Here is a 26,778-nt window from a genome sequence, read left to right as displayed (position 1 = left end):
TCATTATTCCATTAATTTTTAATACACGCGAGCCAGACTGTATTAACAACTTAGGCTATGTGTACACGTTGCGGATTCTGCTGCGGATCCGCAGCGTTTCAGGCTCTGCGGGTCCGCAGCAGATTTAGGTGCGTTGTACAGTACCATTGTTTTCAATGGTAAACTGGAAAATGCTGTGCACATGCTGAAGATTTTTCCGCGCGGATTTGCTGCAGGTTCAGATCCGCAGCATGTCAATTCTTTGTGCAGATTCCGCTGCGATTTCACACCTTCTCCATTGTAGAGTTGTGAAACCATAGGGCTAAACCGCAGGTAAACCGCAGGTCTTTTGACCTGAGAATTTACCTGCGGATTTTTCCAAATCTGCGCGGAAAAATCCGCAGGATCAAAATCTACGTGTGTACATAGCCTTAGTTTTCGGAGGCTACCTTCCTGCAGAAAGCAGGCAGGGCTTGTGACCATACCATAGGCCAGTGATTTCTTGCTGTATATACAGTACTGCCTCTATAAACTATGCACATACAAGTGATGACCTGATATGAAAGTTCTGACAATAATGGATAACTCTGCAGGCTATGATGGAGGATATTGCTGGTTTTGAAGAGCGCTTGAGTAGTCTCAAACTAAAGGGAGAAAATCTGGTTCTTCACTGTGCAGAACATCTACAAGCAAAGTTCAAGCAAGCCGTACAAGCACATTTGCAAGGAACAAGAGACAGCTACTCAGCCATTTGTAGTACTGTCCAAAGGGTAAGATACAATACAGCCATATCATAGGCTTGGCTTGGTGCATGTATTATTTCTTGTTACACAGTAAATCACTCATAAATTCAGATGTGACATAGGTCATAGGTTAACCCCTTCACGACCTTTGACGCCACATAGGCGTCATGAAAAGTCGTGCTAAAACGACCCATGACGCCTATGTAGCATCATGACTTTAAAGCCCCCCTGCGGGTCGGGTGACCGGGGTCACTGAAAGGTCACCCGACCCGCAGATACAGGGGGCTTTGTTCTTCACCACAGGGGTCGTTGCTTCGCCCCCACGTGGCTACGATCGCTCTGATTGGCTGTTAAAAGTGAAACAGCCAATCAGAGCGATAGTAATATTTCATCAATGAAAATTGATGAAATATTACAATCCAGCCATGGCCGATGCTGCAGTAGCATCGGACATGGCTGGAGACCGTGATCCGACCCCCCCCACGACTCACGGGGCCGATTGCCACCATCATCTGCTCCCCTCCCCCTTCTCTAGGCTCCCCCCACCTTCCGACCACCCCCATGGTACCTCCGATGTGCCTCTCCTGCTCCCGGTGTCCCGCGGTCCTGCTTCATGGGCGCCGCCATCTTGGAAAATGGCGGGCGCATGCGCAGTGACCCGCCGGCTGCAGATTCATTAATTCTATTTTGATCACTGTGAGAGTTTATCACAGTGATCAAAATAGAATGAAAAGTAAATAAACCCCCGTTTATCACCCCCATAGGCAGAAACAACTAATAAAATAAAGAAATTATTTTTATTTTTCCATTAGGGTTAGGTTTAGGGTTGGAAAGAGGGTTAGGGCTAGGATTGGAAATAGGGTTAGTGCTAGGGTTAGGACTAGGGTTGGAAATAGGGTTAGGGTTGGAATTAGGGTTAGGGTTGGAATTAGGGATAGGGTGGAATTAGGGTTAGAGTGGAATTAGGGTTAGGGTTGGAATTAGGGTTAGGGTTAGAACTAGGTTTAGGTTGGAATTAGGGTTAGGGTTGGAATTAGGGTTAGGGATAGGGTTAGGGGTGTGTTGGGGTTATGGTTAGGGTTGGGATTAAGGATGTGTTGGGGTTAGGGCTGTGGTTAGGGGTGTGTTGGGGTTAGGGTTGGAGTTAGAATTGAGGGGTTTCCACTGATTAGGCATATCAGGGGGTCTCCAAACGTGCAACCATTGATTCCAGCCAATTTTGCGTTCAAAAAGTGAAACGGTGCTCCCTCCCTTCCAAGCCCCGACATGTGCCCAAACAGTTATTTACCCCAACATATGGGGTATCAGCGTACTCAGGAAAAATTGCACAACAGCTTTGGTGGTCTAATTTTTCCTGTTACCCTTGGGAAAATAAAAAATTGGGGGCTAAATATTATTTTTGTGGAAAAAAAATGTTTTTTTTATTTTCACGTCTCTGCGTTATAAACTTCTGTTAAGCACTTGGGGGTTCAAAGTGCTCACCAGACATCTAGATAAGTTCCTTGGAAGGTCTAGTTTCCAAAATGGGGTCACTTGAGGGGGATTTCTACTGTTTAGGCACATCAGGGGCTCTGCAAACGTAATGACCACCGCAGACCTTTCCATCAAAGTCTGCATTTCAAAACGTCACTACTTCCATTCTCAGCCCTTACGTGCGCCCAAACAATGGTTCCCCCCCACAAATGGGATATCAGCATACTCAGGACAAACTGGACAACAACTTTTTGGGTCCAATTTCTCCTGTTATCCTTGTGAAAATAAAAATTTGCGAGCTAAAAAATCATTTTTTGAGGAAAAAAAATGATTTTTTATTTTCACAGCTTTGCGTTGTAAACTTCTGTGAAGCACTTGGGGGTTCAAAGTGCTCACCACACATCTAGATAAGTTCCTTGGGGGGGGTCTAGTTTCCAAAATGGGGTCACTTGTGGGGGGTTCCACAGTTTAGGTACATCAGGGGCTCTGCAAATGTAACATGACGCTCGCAGACCATTCCATCAAAGTCAGCATTTCATAATGTCACTACTTCCCTTCCGAGCCCCGACGTGTGCCCAAACAGTGGTCCCCACCCACATATGGGGTACCAGCGTACTCAGGACAAACTGGACAACAACTTTTGCGGTCCATTTTCTCCTGGTACCCTTGTGAAAATAAAAAATTGCGCACTAAAAAATAATTTTTTAAGAAAAAAAATATTTTTTATTTTCACGGCACTGCGTTATAATCTTTTGTGAAGCACTTGGGGGTTCAAAGTGCTCACTATGCATCTAGAAAAGTTGCTTAGGGGGTCTTGCTTCCAAAATGGGGTCATTTGTGGAGGTGCTCCAATGTTTAGGCACACAGGGGCTCTCCAAACACGACATGGTGTCCGCTAACGATTAGAGGTAATTTTCATTTCAAAAAGTCAAATGGCACTCCTTCCCTTCTGAGCCCTGCCATGCGCCCAAACATTGGTTACCCCCACATATAGGATATCGTTGTACTCAGAACAAATTGCACAACAACTTTTATGGTCGAATTTCTCCTGTTACCCTTGTGAAAATAAAAAATAGCGTGCTAAAAAATCATTTTTGAGGAAAAAAAAGTACTTTTTTTCACAAAAATTTTCTTTTAGCCTCAGTTTTTTCATTTTCACATGGGCAACAGGATAAAATGGATGCTAAAATTTGTTGGGCAATTTCTCCTGAGTACACCGATACCTCATATGTGGTCACAAACCACTGCTTGGGTGCACGGCAGGGTCCGGAAGGGAAGGAGCGCTATTTGACTTTTTGAATGGAAAATTAGCTCCAATCGTTATCGGACACCATGTCGCGTTTGGAGAGCCCCTGTGTGCCTAAACAGTGAAATCCCCCCACAAGTAACACCATTTTGGAAACTAGACCCCTTATGGAACTTATCTAGATGTGTGGTGAGCACTTTGAACCCCCAGGTGCTTCACAGAAGTTTATAACGCAGAGCAGTGAAAATAAAAAATAATTTTTTTTTTTACCGATCAATTTGTGAAGCACCTGTGGGGTTCAAAGTGATCATTATGCATGTAGATAAGTTCCTTGGGGGATCTAGTTTCCAAAATGGGGTCACTTGTGGGGGAGCTCCAATGTTTAGGCACACAGGGCCTCTCCAAACGTGACATGGCAACCGCTAAATATTCCAGCATGTTTTCCATTCAAAAAGTCAAATGGCGCTCCTTCCCTTCTGAGCCCTGCCATGTACCCAAACAGTGGTTTATGACCACATATGAGGTATCGGTGTACTCAGGAGAAATTGCCCAACAAATTTTAGGATCCATATTATCTTGTTGCCCATGTGAAAATTAAAAAATTGATGCTAAAAGAAAATTTTTGTTGTAAAAATTAAAATGTCCATTTTGTCTTTCCAAGTTGCTTTAGTTCCTGTGAACACCTGAAGGGTTAATAATCTTCTTGAATGTAGTTTTCAGTAGCTTGAGGGGTGCAGTTTTTAGAATGGTGTCACTTTTGGGTATTTTCTGCCATATAGACCCCTCAAAGTGACTTCAAATGTGAGGTGGTCCCTAAAAAAAGGTTTTGTAAATTTTGTTGTAAAAATGAGAAATCGCTGGTCAACTTTTAACCATTATAACTTCCTAACAAAAAAAAATTTGTTTCCAAAATTGTGCTGATGTAAAGTAGACATGTGGGAAATGTTATTTAGTAACCACTTTGTGTCACATAACTCTCTGGTTTTACAGAATAAAAATTCAAAATTTGAAAATTGCGAAATTTTCTAAATTTTTGCCAAATTTCTGATTTTTTCACAAATAAGCGCAAAAATTATCGACCTAAATTTAGCACTTACATGAAGCCCAATATGTCACAAAAAAATAGTCTCAGAATCGCTAGGATCCGTTGAAGCGTTCCTGAGTTATTACCTCATAAAGGGACACTGGTGAGAATTGCAAAAAATGGCCAGGTCATTAAGGTCTAAATAGGCTGGGTCATGAAGGGGTTAATATATTTGCCATTGCAAATCCTCTCCAAAACAGCTTTGGATTTTGGCCACCACTTCATCTTCTTTGAAGCAGGCACCTGAAGTGCCTTTGTTTTGAATACATACTTTCCTACCCAGACATTCTGGCAGCGCACAGAGGCCTGCAAGTCCTGATGAATCAGTAGCATCTGACTCCAGGACGCCCCCTCATCAAGACAGCTTGAAAATCACCAGTCTTGATGGATGATGGCCATGTTGAATTAAACCAATTTCCAATTACATCAGAGAATGGAGTGAATGGGATAAATATGCTCTGCCGGTAAATAGAGGATGGACAATGAATAAGAAATCCAGGGATACGATTTATTTGTCTACGCGTTTCGAAGTTCCACACTTCTTCTTCAGGACCAACCACAGTATGGAACTTCGAAACGTGTAGACAAATAAACCGTATCCCGCGATTTCTTATTCCTTGTCCATCAGCTCTTTACCATAGCACAGATTTAACCCATTCACCCCGTTCTCTGAAATTTGCCAAGCTTTGGGTCTGCAGCAGCCTTGAGCTTTTACAGTGATTTTAGTCACACAACCTTACCAGGTGAGCACCATTGCACACAATCTCCCCATTTTTAACCGGATAAGACCCTATTGCACATATTCTCATTCTAGATTTTTACCCCAATTGTCAATTACAGCACATGTAATATTTCTCATTTCGCCTACAGGTGTATTTAAGTTTAGAGAATGAGCTGCAAAAGTGTGTTAGTCACCAAGACACACTGCTGCAATGCCAAGCCTGGCACTCTACTGTTAAGAAAGAGTTAGAACAAAAATCCAAAGCCCCACTCAGTCTGGCTGAGGCCACAAAACAGGTATGTGAAGAGTAAAAAATATTTACTATTACTAAATATTGAATGGTAATATATTATAATTTCCCTATATAAAGTGTGTACATCGTTTAATTACCAGCCTTTGTACTTGACTATACAGGTGAAACATTACCGGACTCTGCAGGAGCAGGCCAACACTTACTTGGACCTTCTGTGCACGACTTGTGACTTATCTGATGGTGCAGTGAAAAATGTAGCAATCAACATTCAGCAAACAAAGCAGACAGTAAGCATTTCACTGCTCCAATAACCAGTAGCATTATGTGTCCACAATGACAATAAGTGCATGCAAATTGATAGTAACGTACTTATCACATGTTGTAAGACCATTCATTCATCAAGGCTGAACAGAAATCTTCATCAGAAGAAACCAGCTCAGTCTCCCGGAAGTGTGAGACCAGTCACTGTATGGAGATTAATAGATAATATTGTTTGACAATGTGCTTTTCCTTAGATTGAACAGAGCATGATGCAGTGTCAGGATCTGGTTCATGGCTGGGAAGAAGTTAAACAAATGAAGGTTGAGCTTCAGACATATTTTCAGGAGGCCGGCCAGGAGCTGCAAAACATGAAGATAAGGCGAGCAGAACTGGAGATCAAACTAGCTCAGAACATGGTCTCTCAGCTGAAGGTACTAGGATGGGTTCACTTTTGTCTAGTTCCTCTATTCTTTATTCTTTATCTATATATAAAAGTGAATGTATGTATGTGTGTGTGTATCACCAACCAATCACAAAGCATCTTTCATTTCACCAGATCTGTTTAAAAGAAGCTGAGCTGTGATTGGTTCCTATGAGCAACAGTTTTCCTTGCAACCAATCAATAAGCAAAGAAGCTGAGCTGTGATTGGTTGCTATGAGCAATGTTTTTTTCACTCCATGACAACACCTCAGCAGACACTGCCATGGTGGGAGAGATCTAATATCCCCGGGAACAGAAGCTCCCAGCCATTGTCTGCCCCTAGAAAGGAGCAGAGAGCACATGACAGAAATGAATCCCCCCTCCCTGCCTATATCCCCATCACACATCCTCCATCCCGTAGGCACATCTTCCCTCTTAAATGGGTACCCGGTATGGAAGTTAGGATGTGGGATATTAGGTGTAGTAGTCCGATGACTCTGGCTGACGGGATGATGTGGAATATTAGGGGTAGTAGCCCGGTGGCTCTGGCTGAAGGGATGATGTTGGATATTAGGGGTAGTAGTCCGATGGCTTTGGCTGACGGAATGATGTGGAATATTAGGGGTAGTAGTCCAGTGGCTCTGACAGGATGATGAGGAATATTAGGGGTAGTAGTAGTCCGGTGGCTCTGGCTGACGGGATGATGTGGGATATTAGGGGTAGCAGTCCGGTGGCTGTGACGGGATGATGTGGGATATTAGGGGTAGTACTCCTAGTACTCCGGTGGCTCTGGCGGACGGGATGATGTGGGATATTAGGGGTAGTAGTCTGGTGGCTTTGGGTGATGGGATGATGTGGAATATTAGGGGTAGTAGTCCAGTGGCTTTGACGGGATGATGTGGAATATTAAGGGTAGTAGTCCGGTGGCTCTGGCTGACGGGATGATGTGGGATATTAGTGGTAGTTGTCCAGTGGCTCTGGCTGACGGGATGATGTGGGATATTAGGGGTAGTAGTCCGGTGGCTTTGATGGGATGATGTGGGATATTAGTGGTAGTAGTCCTGTGGCTCTGGCTGACGGGATGATGTGGGATATTAGGGGTAGTAGTCCGGTGGCTCTGGCTGACGGGATGATGTGGGATATTAGGGGTAGTACTCCGGTGGCTCTGGCTGACGGGATGATGTGGGATATTAGTGGTAGTTGTCCGGTGGCTCTGGCTGACGGGATGATGTGGGATATTAGGGGTAGTAGTCCGGTGGCTCTGGCTGGCGGATGATGTGGGATATTAGTGGTAGTTGTCCGGTGGCTCTGGCTGACAGGATGATGTGGGATATTAGGGGTAGTAGTCCGGTGGCTTTGATGGGATGATGTGGGATATTAGTGGTAGTAGTCCGGTGGCTCTGGCTGACGGGATGATGTGGGATATTAGTGGTAGTTGTCCGGTGGCTCTGGCTGACGGGATTATGTGGGATATTAGGGGTAGTAGTCCGGTGGCTTTGATGGGATGATGTGGGATATTAGTGGTAGTAGTCCGGTGGCTCTGGCTGACGGGATGATGTGGGATATTAGTGGTAGTTGTCCGATGGCTCTGGCTGACGGGATTATGTGGGATATTAGGGGTAGTAGTCCGGTGGCTTTGATGGGATGATGTGGGATATTAGTGGTAGTAGTCCGGTGGCTCTGGCTGACGGGATGATGTGGGATATTAGGGGTAGTAGTCCGGTAGCTCTGGCTGATGGGATAATGTGGGATATTATAGTGAATGTGGCTATGCTGAGTGGGCGGGGCTCTACACTCAGCTATATATATAGATATAATCATTATAATTTGTTATAACTAACCGTAGTTAGTCACTATGCCCGGGCAGCGCCGCGCTCTTCAGCTAGTACTACATAACTTTTATATACGGTAGATGTTCTCTCATAGAATATTACTCAGAATGATGTATTAAGCTACATTCACATTAGGACAATGATATACATTGAGTACTCTGACGGGGTTACATAAGCATACCAGAAAACAATATTCAAATGTGCCTCATAGTGTCTCCATGAACTGTAATTGGGCAAACAGTGATGAAGAGGAAATTTTGAACTCCAATAGACTTTTGTTTCTGGAAGTGTTTTATTGTTTTTCTTGACATAATAGCATAGCAGTGTTTTATTGTTTTTCTAGACACAATAGCGTAGTCTACTACAAAAAAAAGTGTACTGTACTGATGGAAATAACCTCTTTATAAGAGGAAAGCCTGAGGTACATGCCAATAACAGATTGAATAAGATGAATCATGCTTAAAGGGGCTCTCCAAGAATATAGTAAAATGACCCTTGTCATGTAATTCAGAAGAAACACTGTCTCTATGACAGAGGAGCTGTATCAAATGCACACACTTCCTTGAGCTGAGGAGAAGGGCTGTGACATAAGTAGACAAAATCTTCTCCATGGATGACTGAGCACAAAGGATTTTTTTATCCACCCTCAGTTCTTCATGGGCAGCGTGCCATGAAGAATATTTATTTCTTCTCTTGGCACAGCCCATCTCTTCAGCTCATGGAGCCTTATGTGCTTACAATACTGCTTCTCTGTCAGTTAAGACAATGATCTTGGGAGCTATGTTTCCTTAGACTTCAACCTTCTTGCCATTGGGCCATTTTATTACATTTTTGGAGAAACCCTTTAAACACTTAAAAAACGTGCTTATTATGGTGTTAGTTACTATACCCTCAATCAAAGTCAGTCACAGTGCCCCAATCAGTGGTAATAACTTGCCTCTCATAACACTGCCTGCCACAAATGTGCCCATAAAGTGTTAGGGTACCGTTACACCTAGCGATGCACCAGCAATCCCGACAACGATATGGCGCGGTCAGGATCGCTGGTGCATCGCTAGGTGGTCGCTAGTGAGCTGCCACACAGGCAGATCTCACCAGCGACATAGCAGGGGTCGGGGATCGCTACTTACCTGTCAGACGCGGCGATCCTGACGTCCTCCCGCCCGCATCCACGCCTCGCTCGTCGGCGCCACAGGAAGCGCAGCAGGAAGTGGCCGACGAGGAATGGTCCAGGAGCTTCTCGCGCGACCAGCGATAATCAGCGGGGGAGCGGGTCGGAGGTAAGTATCACATGCAGCGATATCGCTAGCAATATCGCTGCAACGTCACAAAATCGGTGACTTTACAGAGGTATTGCTAGCGATATCGCAGTGTGTAACGGGGGCTTAAGTCACAATTGCCACTATAATATCACCATAGTTTTTAACAAAACCCCTCCCAAACAGCGTCAGCTGAAATTGCTGGTTACTAATCTCATTATATAGTGTAACCCAAAATGCTCCTAAACAGAAGCAGCTACTGTGCTCCAATTACAGTAAATTGCAAGACACAAAGCATCAAAATCCCTTAACTCCTCTGCAGTTCCATGTTATGCAGATGCAGGTTAACAATTGGTAGTAAGATAGGAGTAGTAGTCTGCACTGCTAGATTCAAAAAATCCAAAGGAAGTGATGAGGGATTAGATCACGCGGTTTGTTCTCAGCGCGTTTTGAAGTTGAACCATCTTGTTTATCAGAAGAACCACTTCTGGATATTGTGGTTCACCTAATGAAGACATTGGTACTGAGACTACTGCAGCAACTGTCATACCTTGAGTCGTTAGTTGAGGGTTAAACAATCCCAAAAGGTGAGCAATTCCTATACCTCTCACCTAGACCAATTTCTCCACCGGATAAGACCCTGTTGTGCTTGGTGTCTCAATTTCATGCAGCTGTAGTTTGGTACAGTAGAAGGACCTTATGAACCAGAAGCAATTGTTTTTTTTCCTAATATACATTATCTAATACTTGGTCCAACAGTTTATCACTAGTATATTATGCTTTATATTAATGTGTCATTAGTAGCCTTGTGAGGATAATATTGACAAAGTGATGTCACGCATTCAGAATTGTACATTCTAGAGTATTTCAAGCCTTTAAGAACATATGGCTGACTATAGGTTTTTGGCAGACTATGGCAGACTAGGTTTTTGGAACCGAGAAAACGTCAGATTCTCAAGTTTCCAAAATAAATTAGTGGACACTTTTATGAATATCATGTATGATATATCGTAGACGGAGAACAGACTGTAAGACTATCAGCTCCACTTATCATCTTACACAATTAACCTCTATGTAAATTATATTTATTCTTTGTAAACCGGAAGCCTAGCTATAAGTACATACAAAACGAAGAAGTGTGATATATTTCTCCACCAGATGTCATGGGTTTACTGCAACAGAGAGAGGTCAGAAGACCTCTGATTTAACGTACTCCCTCACTGATTAGAAACACTTATTAAACAGTACAGGTTTTTGCTAGCAATGCAGGGGTTAATCTGTTCAGTTGAGTGCTCCTGGAACTTTCCTTCTTTGATGCTCTCAGCTGTGCAGTGTTGGCCACTCCCCTCTCCTATATACATATATTTTCCTCTGGCAATCAGGGATTGCCAGTGTTAGTTTCATACTGCCTGGTTCTGGAGTTGGAGGTGTTTGTTTCTTGAGGAGGCATTTGGAATGTTGTTCAGAAGACTGTTGCTTGGTGATTTGTCTGTGTGCATATCCTAATCCCCTCCTATTTTTCTGCTTGTACTAGCCGGTGTTCTACACTGTTTGTGAGTGCATTTTGCATGATTGGCATTTTTATTTATCCCTGTACTTCTTCAATTTTTAGTCTGGTTTGTATATTATTATACACTACAACTCCCCACTTCCCTGGGGAATTGTAGTGGCCAGATAAGGGCTGATTTAGGAGCTCAGCAAGGCACGTGGCCCCAGGTTGTGGGATAGGGAAAGAGCCCCTAGCATCGGGATATCCTGAAACAGTTAATGAATGGACATGCTACCTATTATAAATGTAAGATGAAATAATATGGTGGTGTGCTTTATTCTATAAAATAACTTCAGCTGAGTATTCAGAAGATTAAAGTATGGAAAATATTCACATTAAATTTCCCAGTGTAAACTAACCCTACAACATGCTACTTAAGGTACTGTCACACTTAGCGATGTACCAGCAATCCCGACCAGTGATATGACGCGGTCATGACCGCATATGGCGACTACAGTTTTTCCTTTTTATTAATACCTACCCAGCTCCCAGTATTCCCCCCACTCCTAAAATAACGCACACTACAACTTTTTAATTCTTTGGATAATTTTGGCCACAGCGGCCGATTTTATTAACGAACAATAACATTAACAATAAACATCAAAAATATTAATCTTAATGCAAATAATATGAGGAGAGGGTTCTTGGAGCTAAAAGATCTGGCTATAAAACCTCAAAATCTACCACCATGTTACCCTCAGCCGTCCAGCCCAGCTCGAGCGCACTGTAACTCCCGTTCCGGGAGACTAACCACCAGAGCTCCCGAGGTAACAACCCCGTCCAGAGCCCATCACCAAAAGCCAGATCCCCCATACCCATTTAAATTGTCGGGAATATTACTTCCAACTCCTTCCCCGACCAATCACCGCCAACTCCAAGAACCCCACCCCCCGCCAACCACGAATAGCCCTGACCACCTCAGGCTCGTGAGTGCCCCAAAACCACCAAGGCCCTCTCGATCCCCTCCTGGATTGCCAATGCCCACAAATCAACACCAATAGAATTTAAATGAACTCCATCGTCCAGCCAAAAATTACCGACACCTGCCTCCAACTCAAAGTGCCTAACGCTAATTCCCCCATTTTTAGACACGAACCCCGACACTGCCCGATTCAATTTTACCCTAGCCCGGTTAATCCCCTTTAAAGACCTCACTTGTCTCCACCTCTTCCTAGGAACCACATCCGACCATACAGTCACCACATTCGGGAAAGATGTCCACAGCCTCAAAAATTCGGAACGTATGTCCCTTATTAGTTCCCTCACCGGCCTGACCCCTAAATCGTTACCCCCCGCGTGTATTACAATAACATCGGGGGTTCTGTCCAGGCGTGCGGACTTAGCTAATTCCGGTAGCACCCTGCTCCACACCATCCCACGGAAACCCAACCAACGGACCAGAACCTGCTCCCTCCTAAAGCCCAATTGCCTCCCATCTGGCCTTGCGTCAGCCCGTAGCGCACCCCAATACACATACGAGTGTCCAAATATCCAGGCAAGAAAGGGGGCGCCATCTGAAAAAACATAACAGATTATGGAAAAAACAGTCCTGGACATATAACCACCACAATTAACGCCGAACATAAAGTGAATAGCGATCCGACTGCCACCTCCCAAGGCCTTTGATCGCCTCCGCCCCCAGGCCAAGACTGTCCGCTTCAGTTGCAGCCCCGATCCTAAAAGAATGAGACCCATACCTGTCCAGGGGAAGGCCCAATTCTAACAATCCCTTCTTCAAGACCGCAATAAACTGGAAGGGAGACAAATAGGTGCCATCCGCATGGCACAACAGAGGACCCGCCCTACCTGCCCACATGTCCCAATATGATTTTAAACAACTGCATGGGCACATGACTGCCCCTCCGACTCGGCCCAAAACCACTCGTCTGCCCCTACCCAATTGATCAGTTTTTTGAACGCCGAATCCAGAAAACAATGCCCCCCGACCAAAATTCCACGTCCTCAGCCAACACCCCACCGGCTGAAACCTTGCTGCCTGACACCACCTCACCAATGCACATTGCTCCAAAAAAGGCCAAAGAGAAAGCCAACCTAAAAAGCGCCAATTCGAATCCAGAAGTACAAATACCCTCCAGGACTCTGCCTAAACTTTCCAACATACTAAACGAAATAGGCCTTCTCTTGTCGCAAACCTTTTTACCCCTGCGAAACCCCCTCAAAGCCTGTCTTATCAAAAAAGCTTTGGTCACATCTGTCATTCCCTGTAATTTAAAACCAAAAGCCAAACCCGCTACAAACTTGTTGACCTTAGCAGCGGACCAACCGCTGTCGGCCACCCTCCCAATTAAGAACAATATCGCTAACACCCTATCCTCCTTGCTACTAACCCCACCCCATTCCGCCATCCAACTCTGCCATATTCGCCACGAAGATTCATAGGCCGACCATGTCTGCTGTGATAACGATTCCGGAATCAGTCGTCCCGCTCGTCCATAATCACCTTCCACAGATGAGAAGGGCATTCCACGCCCGTGGCATCCGCTCCTGGCGCCAGCTCTCGAAAACGCCCCCACTGAAAACGAGACAAAGAGTCTGCTATTGAATTCTTAACACCGGGCACATGCACTGCGGAAATCCCAGCATTCAACTCCAAACAACGAAGCACCAAAACCCTAACCAACCTGATCACAGGGGGAGAAGAAGCAGTCAAACTGTTAATCACCGCCACTACACTTGCGTTGTCGCAATGAAAACGCACTCTACGATTCGCAAACATGGGACCCCACACGAAAACAGCTACCACAATAGGAAACAGTTCCAACAACGCCAAATTTTTTGTAAAACCCAACAACTTCCACGACGGAGGCCACCGCCCAACGCTCCACTTTCCTTTGCAGTAGGCGCGGTAACCAGAGCCGCCCTCTGCATCCATATAAATGTCAAAATCAAAATTGCTCAAAGTCTCCTCCTGCATCAACGACCGACCATTGTACTCCCGCAAAAAACTCTGCCAAACCATCAAATCCTCCCTATGCTCCTTATTCAAACGAGCATAATGGTGCGGAGCTTTCACTCCCGCCGTCGCGCCAGCCAGGCGACGAGAAAAAATGCGACCCATAGGCATGATCCTACAGGCAAAGTTCAATCTCCCCAATAAAGATTGCAACTCCTTCAGGGTCACTTTCCGCAACTTTGCAATCCTATCCACCTCCTGTTTCAACACCAACAGTTTGTCCTCTGGCAAACGACACTCCATCCTTTCTGAATCGATGATGATGCCCAAAAAACTTATAACGGTCTTAGGGCCTTCAGTCTTTTCTGATGCCAACGGCACCCCAAAGCGCTCAGCCACCCAAAACATGGCTGCCAATGCGTTCCTACACAACGGTGAGTCCGGGGGACCAATAAAAAGAAAATCATCCAGATAATGAATGATCGATTGTATGCCTGTAACATCCCTCACCACCCATTCCAAAAAAGTACTAAACGTCTCAAACAATGAACACGAAATCGCACAACCCATCGGCAAACACCTATCGAGGTAGAAACTCCCGTTCCAAAACAACCCAACAGCGGGATACTATCTGCATGAACCGGCAATAACCGAAACGCAGACTCAATGTCTGTCTTCGCCAGCAAAGCCCCTGAACCATACCGATGCACCCAAAGCACCGCCATATCAAAAGAGGTATACTCCACGGAACACAACTCTCTATCAATACCGTCATTAACTGACAAACCTTTTGGATATGACAAATGCTGAATCAAACGAAACTTGTTAGGCTCCTTCTTCGGAACTACCCCCAAAGGGGAAACAACTACACCCGCTACCGGAGCCTTGGGGAATGGACCAGCCATCCTACCCAATTCCACTTCTTTTTTCAACTTCGCATCCACCACCTCCGCATGCATCATTGCCGAACGCAAATTCTTGAAGGAAACAGGAACCACGTGGCCAGGAGGTGGAATCTTGAAGCCCTCAACAAAACCGTCCCAAATAACCCTTGCCTCCGCCCGAGCTGGATACCTATTTAGAAAGGGGGCCATCTCTTGAACTCTCACCGGACTCTCCCCCTTGACCGGCACCCACGTTCGGCTTACCCTTTCCTTTTTTAAAACATTTTGACGCCCCGTGCGAACTGCCATTGCAGTGTGAGCACACGTGCTTGAACTTGCAACTGTTCCCGTACTTACATTGCCCATCATTAAATTGCCAGCAAGTACCCGACTTTTCTCTTCCCTGGGTTGCCTGACCACCGCTTCCGTGACTTGCTTGCTGACTACCTCCTCCCCCGCTCCCGTGAAAGGACTGGCCATACCTCACCGGAGCCATCACCTTCAGCCACAGCCCGATATCCTTCTGATCCCACTTTATCTCTGGCCTTACCGCCTTCCTCTGTCTAAACTGCTCGTCATAACGCAGCCACGCCTGCCCCCCATAAACACGATGCGCCTCCCCAATAGCATCTAAATAACAAAACAAACCAGAACAATTGTCCAGAGACTTTTCACCTATGACACTTGCCAAAATAGCGAATGCCTGCATCCAGTTCACAAAAGTCTGCGGAATCAGTCGCCACCTCCTCTTTTCCTCCTCTTCCTTTTTACTATCGTCCTTCTTCCCTTTATCCAGGTTAAATTTTTCCAACGGAAGAAGGAAAAATATCTCCACGTACTCATCCCGCCAGATCTTTTCTTTTACTTCTTTCTTTAAATGGGCGCCCAAAGGCCCCTCAAAACATACATAAACCTCCCCTTTAGCCCTATCATCCAATTTAATTTTATCACCTTTATCTGTCTCTGTCTGCACCGATTGATACCCCCGCCGATGACCCCACGTCGCTTTCAACCGAGCGTAGCGCCTCACATACTGGCTGGTTCCTGGAACCCCGACCCGCTAACCATGCCCCCGCCGGGGATGGAGCTGCTTCCCCAACTACACCCCCCTCCAATCTCCTCAAAATTAATGACATATTGTCCAAAATATCCCTCAGCCCGGGCACCTCAGCCCTGGTAGTCCCGCTAAGCCCCCCTTGCTCCCTAGCATCTCCCATCCTACCCCCAACATCCTGCAATACAGCCCCTGCGGGTGACACACAAGACATAGAACCATACTCACATAGCTGCGTGGGTGCTGTGTCCCCGCCAGCTGGATATCCGGAATCCTGACGTCCTCTGTGATCCCGATGCGCGCTTCGCTGCTCAAGGCCCGCGCCCCTGGCCTCCTCGTCACCAGGGGGGACCCAAGCTCACGAAACCCGGTGCTCACTTGAACTCCCGCCGGAGCAGGACCTGCGACGGTCCCTGGACCCGGACCAGCCTGACCGGTCCGCAGCATCCTCCGGCCGAACGCCGGACATCATCTCTTGACTGCCCGCCGCACCCTCTGTTCCCCACGATGTGCTGGGACCAGGCAGGGCATCCTCGCAGTAACCCCCCCTGCCCGCCGCTCTCTCTGACCTCTGCGCTGCATAAGGGCCAGGCAAGGAGTCCTCTTTTGCTGCTCCCTCCCACCCGCTGATCCATCTTCCAAACATGCTGTACTGGGGCCAGGCAGGGCGTCCTCACCATGCCCCCTCCTGCCCGTCGCGCTGCCCCGTCTGGCTCTCCGACTGCCAGGCACCCCGTGACGATCCTCTTCACTGGGGGCATCTGCCGCATCACCCACCGCTGATCTTTCTGGCGCCGCCCGCTGTAGTCCTTCCCGCTGCGACAGGGACCTGCCTCGGCCTGCTCCTTCTCCTTGGTGCCGGCCAGGCGCCGCTGCGCCCCGCGATGCTTCGGCTCCCGCCCGCGACGTCACATCCTCCCTCGCCTCCTGGTCCTGTTCGGCTCCCGGATCTCTGCTGCGAGCACTGACAGGCCGGCTGGGCGGATTCCTGCCGGGACGGGCACTGAGGTGGCAAGCAGCCCCGGCGCTAGTGCCGCCCGCAGGGTCCCTGGAGGGGCTCCGCAGCCGTCGCCTGCTGCGCGCTGTCACCTCCGGTGACAGCCTTTCAGGGGGCCGGGTCTGTCTTCCACGTCGGCTGGTTCCTGGGGGATCCGCCGCCCTGAGGAGGGAGGACAGCTGTGTTCGGAGCCAACCTCCCCTCCTGGAACGAGCAGCATCCTGAAGCCTTGAAAAAAGCTGCTCCACAGTCTCCATCTTCTTGACAACTTTACAGGTGGGTCTTCACTCCTCTGCTGATGATGAAGTGTGGCTTCTTCCCGCACTTTTTTCACATCCAGGCTGCCCCCCCACCCCGAACCCCTCCCCTGACCCCTTCCAACCAATCATTTTAAATCTGCCAACAAATTCAAAACTTGCCCGCCAATTGCAGTCACTCTAGGCTGTGCCCTCCCCAGCCCCCTTCTGGATCGCTGGTACATCGCTAAGTGGTCGCTAGTGAGCTGCCACACAGGCAGATATCGCCAGCGACATCGCAGGGGTCGGGGAGTCGCTACTTACCTGTCAGACGAGACGATCCTGACGTCCTCCCGCCCGGCTCCACGCGTCGCTCGTCGTCACAGCAGGAAGCCCCAGCAGGAAGCTGACGACGAGAAACAGTCCAGGACGTTCTCGCGCGATCAGCGATAACCAGCGGGGGTGCGGTCGGAGGTAAGTATCAGACATAGCGATATCGCTAGTAGTGTTGAGCGATACCGTTCGATACCCAAAAATATCGTATCGGATGGTATCGCCCAATACGAAAAAAATATCGGGTATCGCCGATTCCGATACCGGAAGTCCCATTCAAGTCAATGGGACTTCCGGTATTGGAATTAAAAAAAGGCCTTTATTTCCTTGTTGGCTAATTCTACATAATTGAAAACAAATAAGAATCATGTAGAATGTATTGTGGGAGGTGGAGGAGACATTAAAAGCATAGTGGTTTATTCAAATCACATGGCATAGCATTAATTCCAATCTTTTTTTTCAAGACGTTCGGAGTTAAAAAGATATTGACTATGATAACTTTTTTATATTTAGTCAGATATGTATGTTTCGCAACTTCCATGCTCTTCACCTTCTTTTGTACTTCTCCCACACTTTCTCCTTCATGATCCGCAGCAGTAGCATTTTTTTCATCAACTTTTTCTTCACCTTATTCATCTTCTTCTTCTTCACCTTCTTCCCATTAATTTTTTTTTTCCATTCTTCATATTCTTCTTATTCAGCTATTATTAATTTTCATATGCTATTTCTTCATCTTCTTCCTATTCTTCTTTTTCTTCATTTTCTTATGGTGACCGGCATTCCTGTAGTACTTATCTATAAAAGTTATAAGATTACACCTTATGTTCTGCCTGTCACAAAAGATTTACAACAGGATTTGTCCGCGTTCAGTTTGGCCTGCAGCAGCAGGCATTTTCCAGGGGCACCACGAGGAGGAACGGACTCACCCCCATTTACTGCTTAGTCTTCTTCTGCTTATAATTTTGATTTCTTCTATGCTGATTTTTTGTCTTATGCTTAATGTTCTTCTGCTTTCTGTTCTTCTGCTTTTGCTTCTTCTGCTTCTTGTTCTTCTGTCTTTTGTTCTGTATCTTGGTGGTTGTCTTCATGTTCTTTGTCCTCTTGGTCTTATTATTTAGGGTCATATTTCTGGTCTTCTTTGGTGTGGTCTTCAGGGTCGTCATCATCAGGGTCATCGTCATGGAGATCAATAAGGATTACCAAAGACAATTTCAAAAAGCTTGATCTTGGAAATGTAGCAGAAGGTACAAGAAGGCTGAGAAACTGGCGAGAACCAGCAGACAGTGCTGGCACCCGGATGGGTAGCAGAAGGAACAAGAGCCAATGGCACTACCGAGGACCAACTGACGGTGCTGGACAACGGTTACTAAGCAGAAGGTACCTGTGCTAAGAAGCACTACCAAGGACCAGCTGACGGTGCTGGACCTCGGATACCGAGATGGAGGCACCTAGGCCAAAGGCTGTGGCGAGAACCAGCAGACAGTGCTGGCACCCGGATGGGTAGCAGAAGGAACAAGAGCCAATGGCACTACCGAGGACCAACTGACGGTGCGGGACCACGGTTACTAAGCAGAAGGTACCTGTGCTAAAAAGCACTACCAAGGACCAGCTGACAGTGCTGGACCTCGGATACCGAGATGGAGGCACCTAGGCCAAAGGCTGTGGCGAGAACCAGCAGACAGTGCTGGCACCCGGATGGGTAGCAGAAGGAACAAGAGCCAATGGCACTACCGAGGACCAACTGACGGTGCTGGACCACGGTTACTAAGCAGAAGGTACCTGTGCTAAAAAGCACTACCAAGGACCAGCTGACGGTGCTGGACCTCGGATACCGAGATGGAGGCACCTAGGCCAAAGGCTCTGGCGAGAACCAGCAGACAGTGCTGGAACCCGGGTGGGTAGCAGAAGGTACCCATTCAAAGCAAAGTAGCCAGGCTGCAAGCCGGCCGCAGTTACCGAAACCCACAGTCCTACAGGGGGTCCATGTCCCATTGGCACTACGGATCCAGCCTTCAGTGCCAGTTTCCGCAGCCCACGTAGGAGTCACCTAAACTGCAGGCACCGTAGAGTCGGCTAACCCGGCCGCAAGACGACAGGACAACGGATTGGTGGCATAGTGACCTTGACACTACCCGGAAACAGCAGGCGTGCTGGAACCAGGCTGGGCAACAGGGAGTCCCCGTGCCAAAGACACTGCCGAGCACCAACTGGCATTGTTGGAGCCCAGGGACAATCATGGTGTAGGCCGAGGCCTACTTGGTGGTAGTTTTAGATTGTTTGTAGGCTACAACAGACTGTCAACGTGCTCCAATTAGGCATCTGTCTCCACTCTGTTTCCAGGATTTCACGTGACCAACAACACCGCCAGTTTATGCGTACAGCTGCCGTCTGCCCAATCCACACTTGTTGCTGTGTTACTGGGATTCTGTAATGTCAGCAGATCCCCTGATGTGTGTCTGCCACTGTCTCCTGCTCTGTCCACATTCCCACCGCTTGCAGTGGGAAGGTGGACAGTGCAGGAGACAGTGGCGGACACATATTGGGGGATCTGCTGACGTTACAGAACCTCAGTAACACAGGAACACGTGTGGAATGCGTGGACGACATCTGTGAGCAGGAACTGGTGGTGTTTTAGGTCAGGGGAAATACTAGAGACAGAGTGGAGACAGAGGCCAAATCAGAGAATGTTTAAATCTGAAGTAGTTACAATTTGGAGGCAGCAGCAGTTTGCCCTCCACACAGCAGGGGATCAGCTGACGTTACTGAACCCCACTTTCACATGAACGAGTGTGTTTTTCTGTGTGGACAGCACTTCCGAGCACCAACTGGCGGTGTTGGAGCCCAGGGACAATCATGGTGCAGGCCGAGGCCTACTAGGAGCCAGGTGTAAAGCTGAGGTATTTTGACTTTGGAGGGAGCAGGACACTTTGCCCTCCACACAGCAGGGGATCAGCTGACGTTACTGACCCCCACTTTCACATGAACGAGTGTGTTTTTCTTTGTGGACAGCACTTCCGAGCACCAACTAGCGTTGTTGGAACCCAGGGACAATCATGGTGCAGGCCGAGGCCTACTTGGTGGCAGTTTTACATTGTTTGTAGGCTACAACAGACTGTCAACGTGCTCCAATTAGGCATCTGTCTCCACTCTGTTTCCAGGATTTCACGTGACTACCAACACCGCCAGTTTATGCGTACAGTAGCCGTCTGCCCAATCCACACGTGTTCCTGTGTTACTGGTGTTCTGTAATGTCAGCAGATCCCCTGATGTTTGTCTGCCAATGTCTCCTGCTCTGTCCACATTCCCACCACTTGCAGTGGGAAGGTGGACAGCGCAGGAGACAGTGGAGGACACACATTGGGGGATCTGCTGACGTAACAGAACCCCAGTAACACAGGAACACGTGTGGAATGCGTGGACGGCAACTGTGAGCAGGAACTGGCGGTGTTGGAGGTCAGGGGAAATACTAGAGACAGAGTGGAGACAGAGGCCAAATCAGAGAATGTTTAAATCTGAAGTAGCTAAAATTTGGAGGCAGCAGCAGTTTGCCCGCCACACAGCAGGGGATCAGCTGACGTTACCGAACCCCACTTTCACATGAACGAGTGTGTTTTTCTGTGTGGACAGCACTTCCGAGCACCAACTGGCGTTGTCGGAGCCCAGGGAAAATGAGGTAGTAGGCCGAGGCCTACTTGGAGCCAGGTGTAAATCTGAGGTTGTTTGACTGTGGAGGGAGCAGGACACTTTGCCATACACACAGCAGGGGATCAGCTGACGTTACCGAACCCCACTTACACATGAGCGAGTGTTTTGTCTGTGCGGACAGCACTTCTGAGCACCAACTGGCGGTGTCGGAGCCCAGGGAAAATCAGGTAGTTGGCCGAGGCCTACTTGGTGGCAGTTTGCGATTGTTTCTAGACTACTACTAACTGTCAACGTACTCCAATTAGGCCTCTGTCTTCACTCTGTTTCGAGTATTTCCGCTGGCTTCCAACCACGCCAGTTGCTGCTCTGAAATGCCGTCTGCACAACCCACACTTGTTCCTGTGTTACTGGGGTTCTGTAACAGCAGCTTCTCCCTAGAGGTGAGTCAGGCAATGTCTCCTGCTTTGTCCACATTTCCACTACAAGTAGTGGGAATGTAGACAAAGCAGGAGACATTGCCGTGCTCAACTCTGGAGATGAGCAGATGTTACAGGACCCAGGTACCACAGGAACAAGTGTGGATTGTGCAGACGTCACTTGAGAGCAGAAACAGGCGGTGTTGTAGGCCGGAGGAAATACTCAAAACAGAGTGGAGACAGAGGGCAAATCAGAGAACATATTAAATCAGAGGTAGTCAGAAGTTGTAGGCAGCAGGAGAGTTTGCCGTACACACAGCAGGGGATCAGCTGACGTTACCGAACCCCACTTACACATGAGCGAGTGTTTTGTCTGTGCGGACAGCACTTCCGAGCACCAACTGGCGTTGTCGGAGCCCAGGGAAAATGAGGTAGTAGGCCGAGGCCTACTTGGAGCCAGGTGTAAATCTGAGGTTGTTTGACTGTGGAGGGAGCAGGACACTTTGCCATACACACAGCAGGGGATCAGCTGACGTTACCGAACCCCACTTACACATGAGCGAGTGTTTTGTCTGTGCGGACAGCACTTCTGAGCACCAACTGGCGGTGTCGGAGCCCAGGGAAAATCAGGTAGTAGGCCGAGGCCTACTTGGTGGCAGTTTGCGATTGTTTGTAGACTACTACTAACTGTCAACGTACTCCAATTAGGCCTCTGTCTTCACTCTGTTTCGAGTATTTCCTCTGGCTTCCAACCACGCCAGTTGCTGCTCTGAAATGCCGTCTGCACAACCCACACTTGTTCCTGTGTTACTGGGGTTCTGTAACAGCAGCTTCTCCCTAGAGGTGAGTCAGGCAATGTCTCCTGCTCTGTCCACATTTCCACTACAAGTAGTGGGAATGTAGACAAAGCAGGAGACATTGCCGTGCTCAACTCTGGAGATGAGCAGATGTTACAGGACCCAGGTACCACAGGAACAAGTGTGGATTGTGCAGACGGCACTTGAGAGCAGAAACAGGCGGTGTTGTAGGCCAGAGGAAATACTCAAAACAGAGTGGAGACAGAGGGCAAATCAGAGAACATATTAAATCAGAGGTAGTCAGAAGTTGTAGGCAGCAGGAGAGTTTGCCGCACACACAGCAGGGGATCAGCTGACGTTACTGAACCCCACTTACACATGAGCGAGTGTTTTGTCTGTGCGGACAGCACTTCTGAGCAACAACGGGCGTTGCTGTAGCCCAGGAAATAAAGTTCAGGTCATAGAAACATGAACACAACAGGAGACCTGGATCCTGTTGCCAGCCAATTATTTATTCTGGAAGAGGACTGGCAAATTCAGGTGAGATCCAGGCCTTGTTCCTTTTCACAAAAGTAAGCCGGTCAACATTATCGGCGGATAGTCGCGTGCGACGGTCTGTTACCACACCACCTGCAGCACTAAAAACACGTTCCGATAATACACTGGCAGCAGGGCAAGCCAGCACCTCCAATGCATACTGGCTAAGCTCTGGCCATGTATCCAGCTTAGAGACCCAATACTTGAATGGGGAAGAGCCGTCTGGGAGAACACTAACAGGGCACGACAAGTAGTCTGTCACAATCTGACGGAAACGTTGCCTCCTGCTGACTGGAGCCGTCTGTGATGGTGTAGCCGTTTGTGGCGGTCCCACAAAACTTTTCCACATTTGGGCCATACTGGCCTTGCCTTGTCCTGCGGCACTGCCTCTGCTACCTCTTTGTGCAGAGCTTCCTCCACTGCCTCTACCCATATAGCTGGTTTGAAAAGCACTACCAGCAACACTTGTGGGGGGAATGGAGAACACGATGGCCTGCACAAGTGTTTCTTGGTACTCCCGCATTTATTCGCTCCCGGTTCAACTGTGGTATGAGGCTTTGTAAGTTGTCCCGGTAGCAAGGATCTAGGAGGGTGTACACCCAATAATCAGCCGTGTGGAGAATGTTGGCGATGCGGCGGTCATTTAACAAGCACTGCAGCATGAAATCAACCATGTGCTGCAGACTGCCAACTGGACCGGAAACGCTGTCCCCAGCTTGAGGCAGCATCTGACTACTAGAGCCTTGTGTGCCTCCCTCCTCTGGAGAGATGTGTTCCTCCTCCTCCTCCATTGACTCCTCGTCATCCTCACTAAGTGTCCCCTGCCTGGGCCTTTGTGTGGAAGCACGTTGCGCAGACTTGCCAGAAGCAGATGGCATTTCTGACTGCTCATCCTCGACCTCTTCAAAAACCTCCTCACTTAGTGCTTGTAAGGTTTTTTGAAGCAGACAGATGAGGGGGACAGTCATGCTGATTAGTGCATCATCTGCACTGGCCATCCGCGTGGAGTCATCGAAGGCACGCAAAACTTGGCAGATGTCCCTCATAGTGGCCCATTCAGTGGTGGTGAAGTGTGTCCGGCGCACAGTGCGACTTGTTTGCGCCTGATGCAGCTGGTACTCCATTACTGCTGCCTGCTGCTCACACAACCGCTGCAACATATGTAACGTTGAATTCCACCTGGTGGGGAGGTCACATATGATGCGATGTTCTGGCAGGCGGAATCGGCGTTGCAGAGATTCAATGCGCGATCTTGCCATGCTTGAACGCCGCAAGTGAGCACACTCTAGGCGAACCTTGTGCAGCAGTGCATCAAGATCCGGATAGTCCCTCAGAAAGCTCTGCACGACCAAATTGAGCACGTGTGCCAGACATGGTATGTGAGTGAGGTTGCCTAGGCCCAGAGCTGCCACTAGATTTCGGCCATTGTCACTCACTACCAAATATGGCTGGAGATTCGCTGGCACAAACCACACATCGCTCTCCTGCTTGATGGCATTCCAGAGCTCCTGTGCTGTGTGGCTCCGATTCCCCAAAGAAATTAATTTAAGGATGGCCTGTTGACCTTTGGCCACACCTGTGCTCATATCTGGCCTAACAGGCTCACGCAGTGCTGATTCCGAGGAACTAGAGTAGGAGGAGGACTCAATATGTACAGACTGCATTCCTGCAATCCTTGGAGTTGGCAGAATACGTACAGAGCCACTCTCCAGATCTGTACCTGGCTCCACAACATTGACCCAATGGGCAGTGAGGGAAAGGTATCGTCCCTGTCCATGGCTACTGGTCCACGCATCGGTGGTCAGGTGGACCTTGCTACTGATGGCATTTAGTAGCACATTTTTAATTTTTCCCTCCACATGCTTTTGCAGGGCAGGGACAGCTTGCCTGCTGAAATAAAAGCGGCTGGGCACATTGTATTGTGGAACTGCCAATGACATAAAGTTCCGGAATGTGTCAGTCTCCACCAGCCTGAATGACAGCATCTCAAGGGCCAGTAGTTTGGCAATGCCGGCATTCAGAGCCAGTGCTCGGGGATGGTTTGCCGAGTATGGCCACTTTTTCTCCCATGCCTGTGCTACCGATTGCTGGTGAGTGGCCTGGGAGGGTGCTGATGACTGCGAACGTGGTTCAGTGGGTGGAATTTCACTGGGTCTCTGGACAACAGTGGCAGTGGTTCTTCCATGGCGTTCCAGTGAGGAAGCCGAACCAGCTGTGTGTGAGCTGGAGGAAGAGGCCCCAACACGAGCTGAAGAGGTGGTAGGTGCTGCTGAAGGTTGGCCTACATCTTCAGTGTGTCTGTGTAACTCCACCTCGTGCTTGGTACGCACATGTTTCCACATATTTGTGGTATTGAGGTTGGTCACATTTTTGCCTCGTTTCACTTTCTGATGACACAGCTTGCATTTGACAAAGCAAATGTCATCTGCAACTGTGTCAAAAAAAGACCACGCACTGCAAGTCCTGGGAGCGCCCGTTTTGTGTTTTGGAAGAGGATTGCTCCTCACGGGTGCCAAAGTGGAGGCTACAGGCAACCAAGTCTGCCCCCGCCCTCTCCCTCCTCTTTTGGCCATTCGGGGAATCTCTTCCTCAGAGCTGCTCCCACCACCTTCCTGTGGCTGACGCCATGATGGGTCAAGGACCTCATCATCTCCACTCCCCTCTTCAAGCACCGGCTGGTCCTGGGTTGTCTCGCCAGCACCGTACGCACCAGAAATTGGCAACTGAGTCTCATCATCATCTGATGCATACTGAGGTGTGCTGACCATAGGCACTGGCCCACCCGCCTCTTCAGATTCAGAGGGACAAAGCAGTTGCGCATCACTGCATACTCCCTCTTCTTCACGCTCTAGAATGCTGCTTGGCTGGCCACCTCTTTCCAAGCCAACAGATTCTGAGAACAGAAGTAAAGATTGAGATGGCTCCTGTCCAGGGCTCTCAGACTGCCTGGGCAATTTGGCAGGTGGTGAAGAGACAGATGGTTGCTCTTCAGTGCTCTGGCCTTGGGAGGATGCAGAAGTCATTGAAGTGGATGCGTTAGCTGCCATCCATCCGACAACGGCTTCAATTTGTTCGTCACGCAGCAGTGGGGTACGGCGAGGTCCTACAAAGCTGCGCATGAAGGACTGTTGCCTGGTAAAAGTGGGGGATGCCGGGTCACTGGTGGCCGCAGCAGATACCGAATCCCCACGTCCTCTCCCTGCTGAATCCCCCCGTCCTCTCCCTGCTGAAACTCCACGGCCACGACCACGTGCCTTACTCCCTGCCTTCTTCATCTTGGTAGACTGATAAAGATAGGCAGAAAAGTAAAAAAGGGGTGGCTTAGTGTTCTTATTCCTGAACACCTGCTAACCAGTATAAGAAACACTAATTTGGCTAAGAGTGTGTGTACTACACTTTAATATGATCTAATGTGGCCTAGACAACTGTAAAGTGGAGTGTTTGGTGAACTTTATTTCCTTTTTTTTTTTTGGGTGGGGGGAAAGGAAAGGATGTGACCAAAGTTTGAAAGCTATAGTATCACAAACTTTTTGGAGCGATTACAATGCAGGAAGCTAACCTACAATGCAATTGATGAGGCTCCAAAAAATAGGGTGATACTAGCCTGGCTGGCCCTGAAGGGCACAAGCCAGCAAAAAGGCTCCTCTATCTAATCCTATATAGTGTTTGCAACCAACCAATGACAATGGATGCGGTTGGAAGCACACTAATATAGGAGCAATAATCTGGCTAAATTTGCTGCAAAAAAAGGACTATGTATGAGGCAGTGACGCACGCTGAGCGGACTACAGCTAGCGGTGGCTGTAGAACACACTGCAACGTGAGCTGCACTCACACACAGAGAGACCTATCAGACAGCCAAAAACAGTGCAGAGAAATGGGCTATAGCACTGAAAGGCTGCTGAAAGGCTCCGCTGTCCACTCCTTTAGTGTTTGCAACCAACGTATATGGATACGTATGGAAGCACACTATAGAGGAGAAAAAAAAAGCAGCAATAAAAGAAAAATGTGTATGAGGCAGAGACACACGCTGGCCGGCCTACAAGCAGACGTGCCTGCAGGACACACTACACAGCGTGGGTCTGCACTCACACAGCCCTTGCAGACAGCTGTGAAAACAGCGCTGCTAGGGAAAAGCAAGCTA

General features: G+C 48.1%; 1 protein-coding gene across 1 annotated transcript in view; it reads left to right on the top strand.

Moving 5' to 3' along the window:
* SYNE1 (spectrin repeat containing nuclear envelope protein 1) overlaps positions 1–26,778 on the top strand; it is a 591,877-nt gene that overhangs the window by 305,056 nt on the left and 260,043 nt on the right. The window contains exons 70-73 of the mRNA XM_073557690.1: positions 573–749; positions 5,396–5,542; positions 5,661–5,786; positions 6,015–6,191. Of these exons, the coding sequence (XP_073413791.1) occupies positions 573–749; positions 5,396–5,542; positions 5,661–5,786; positions 6,015–6,191 (627 nt within the window). The remainder of the gene's footprint in view (positions 1–572; positions 750–5,395; positions 5,543–5,660; positions 5,787–6,014; positions 6,192–26,778) is intronic.

Source organism: Dendrobates tinctorius, unplaced genomic scaffold, assembly GCF_039654945.1.
Source record: "Dendrobates tinctorius isolate UK_male_01 unplaced genomic scaffold, ASM3965494v1 ptg000250l, whole genome shotgun sequence".
In the NCBI taxonomy this organism is placed as follows: domain Eukaryota; kingdom Metazoa; phylum Chordata; class Amphibia; order Anura; family Dendrobatidae; genus Dendrobates; species Dendrobates tinctorius.
The sequence above is the reverse complement of the archived record's forward strand: the minus strand, read 5'-3'. Positions and strand labels throughout refer to the sequence as shown.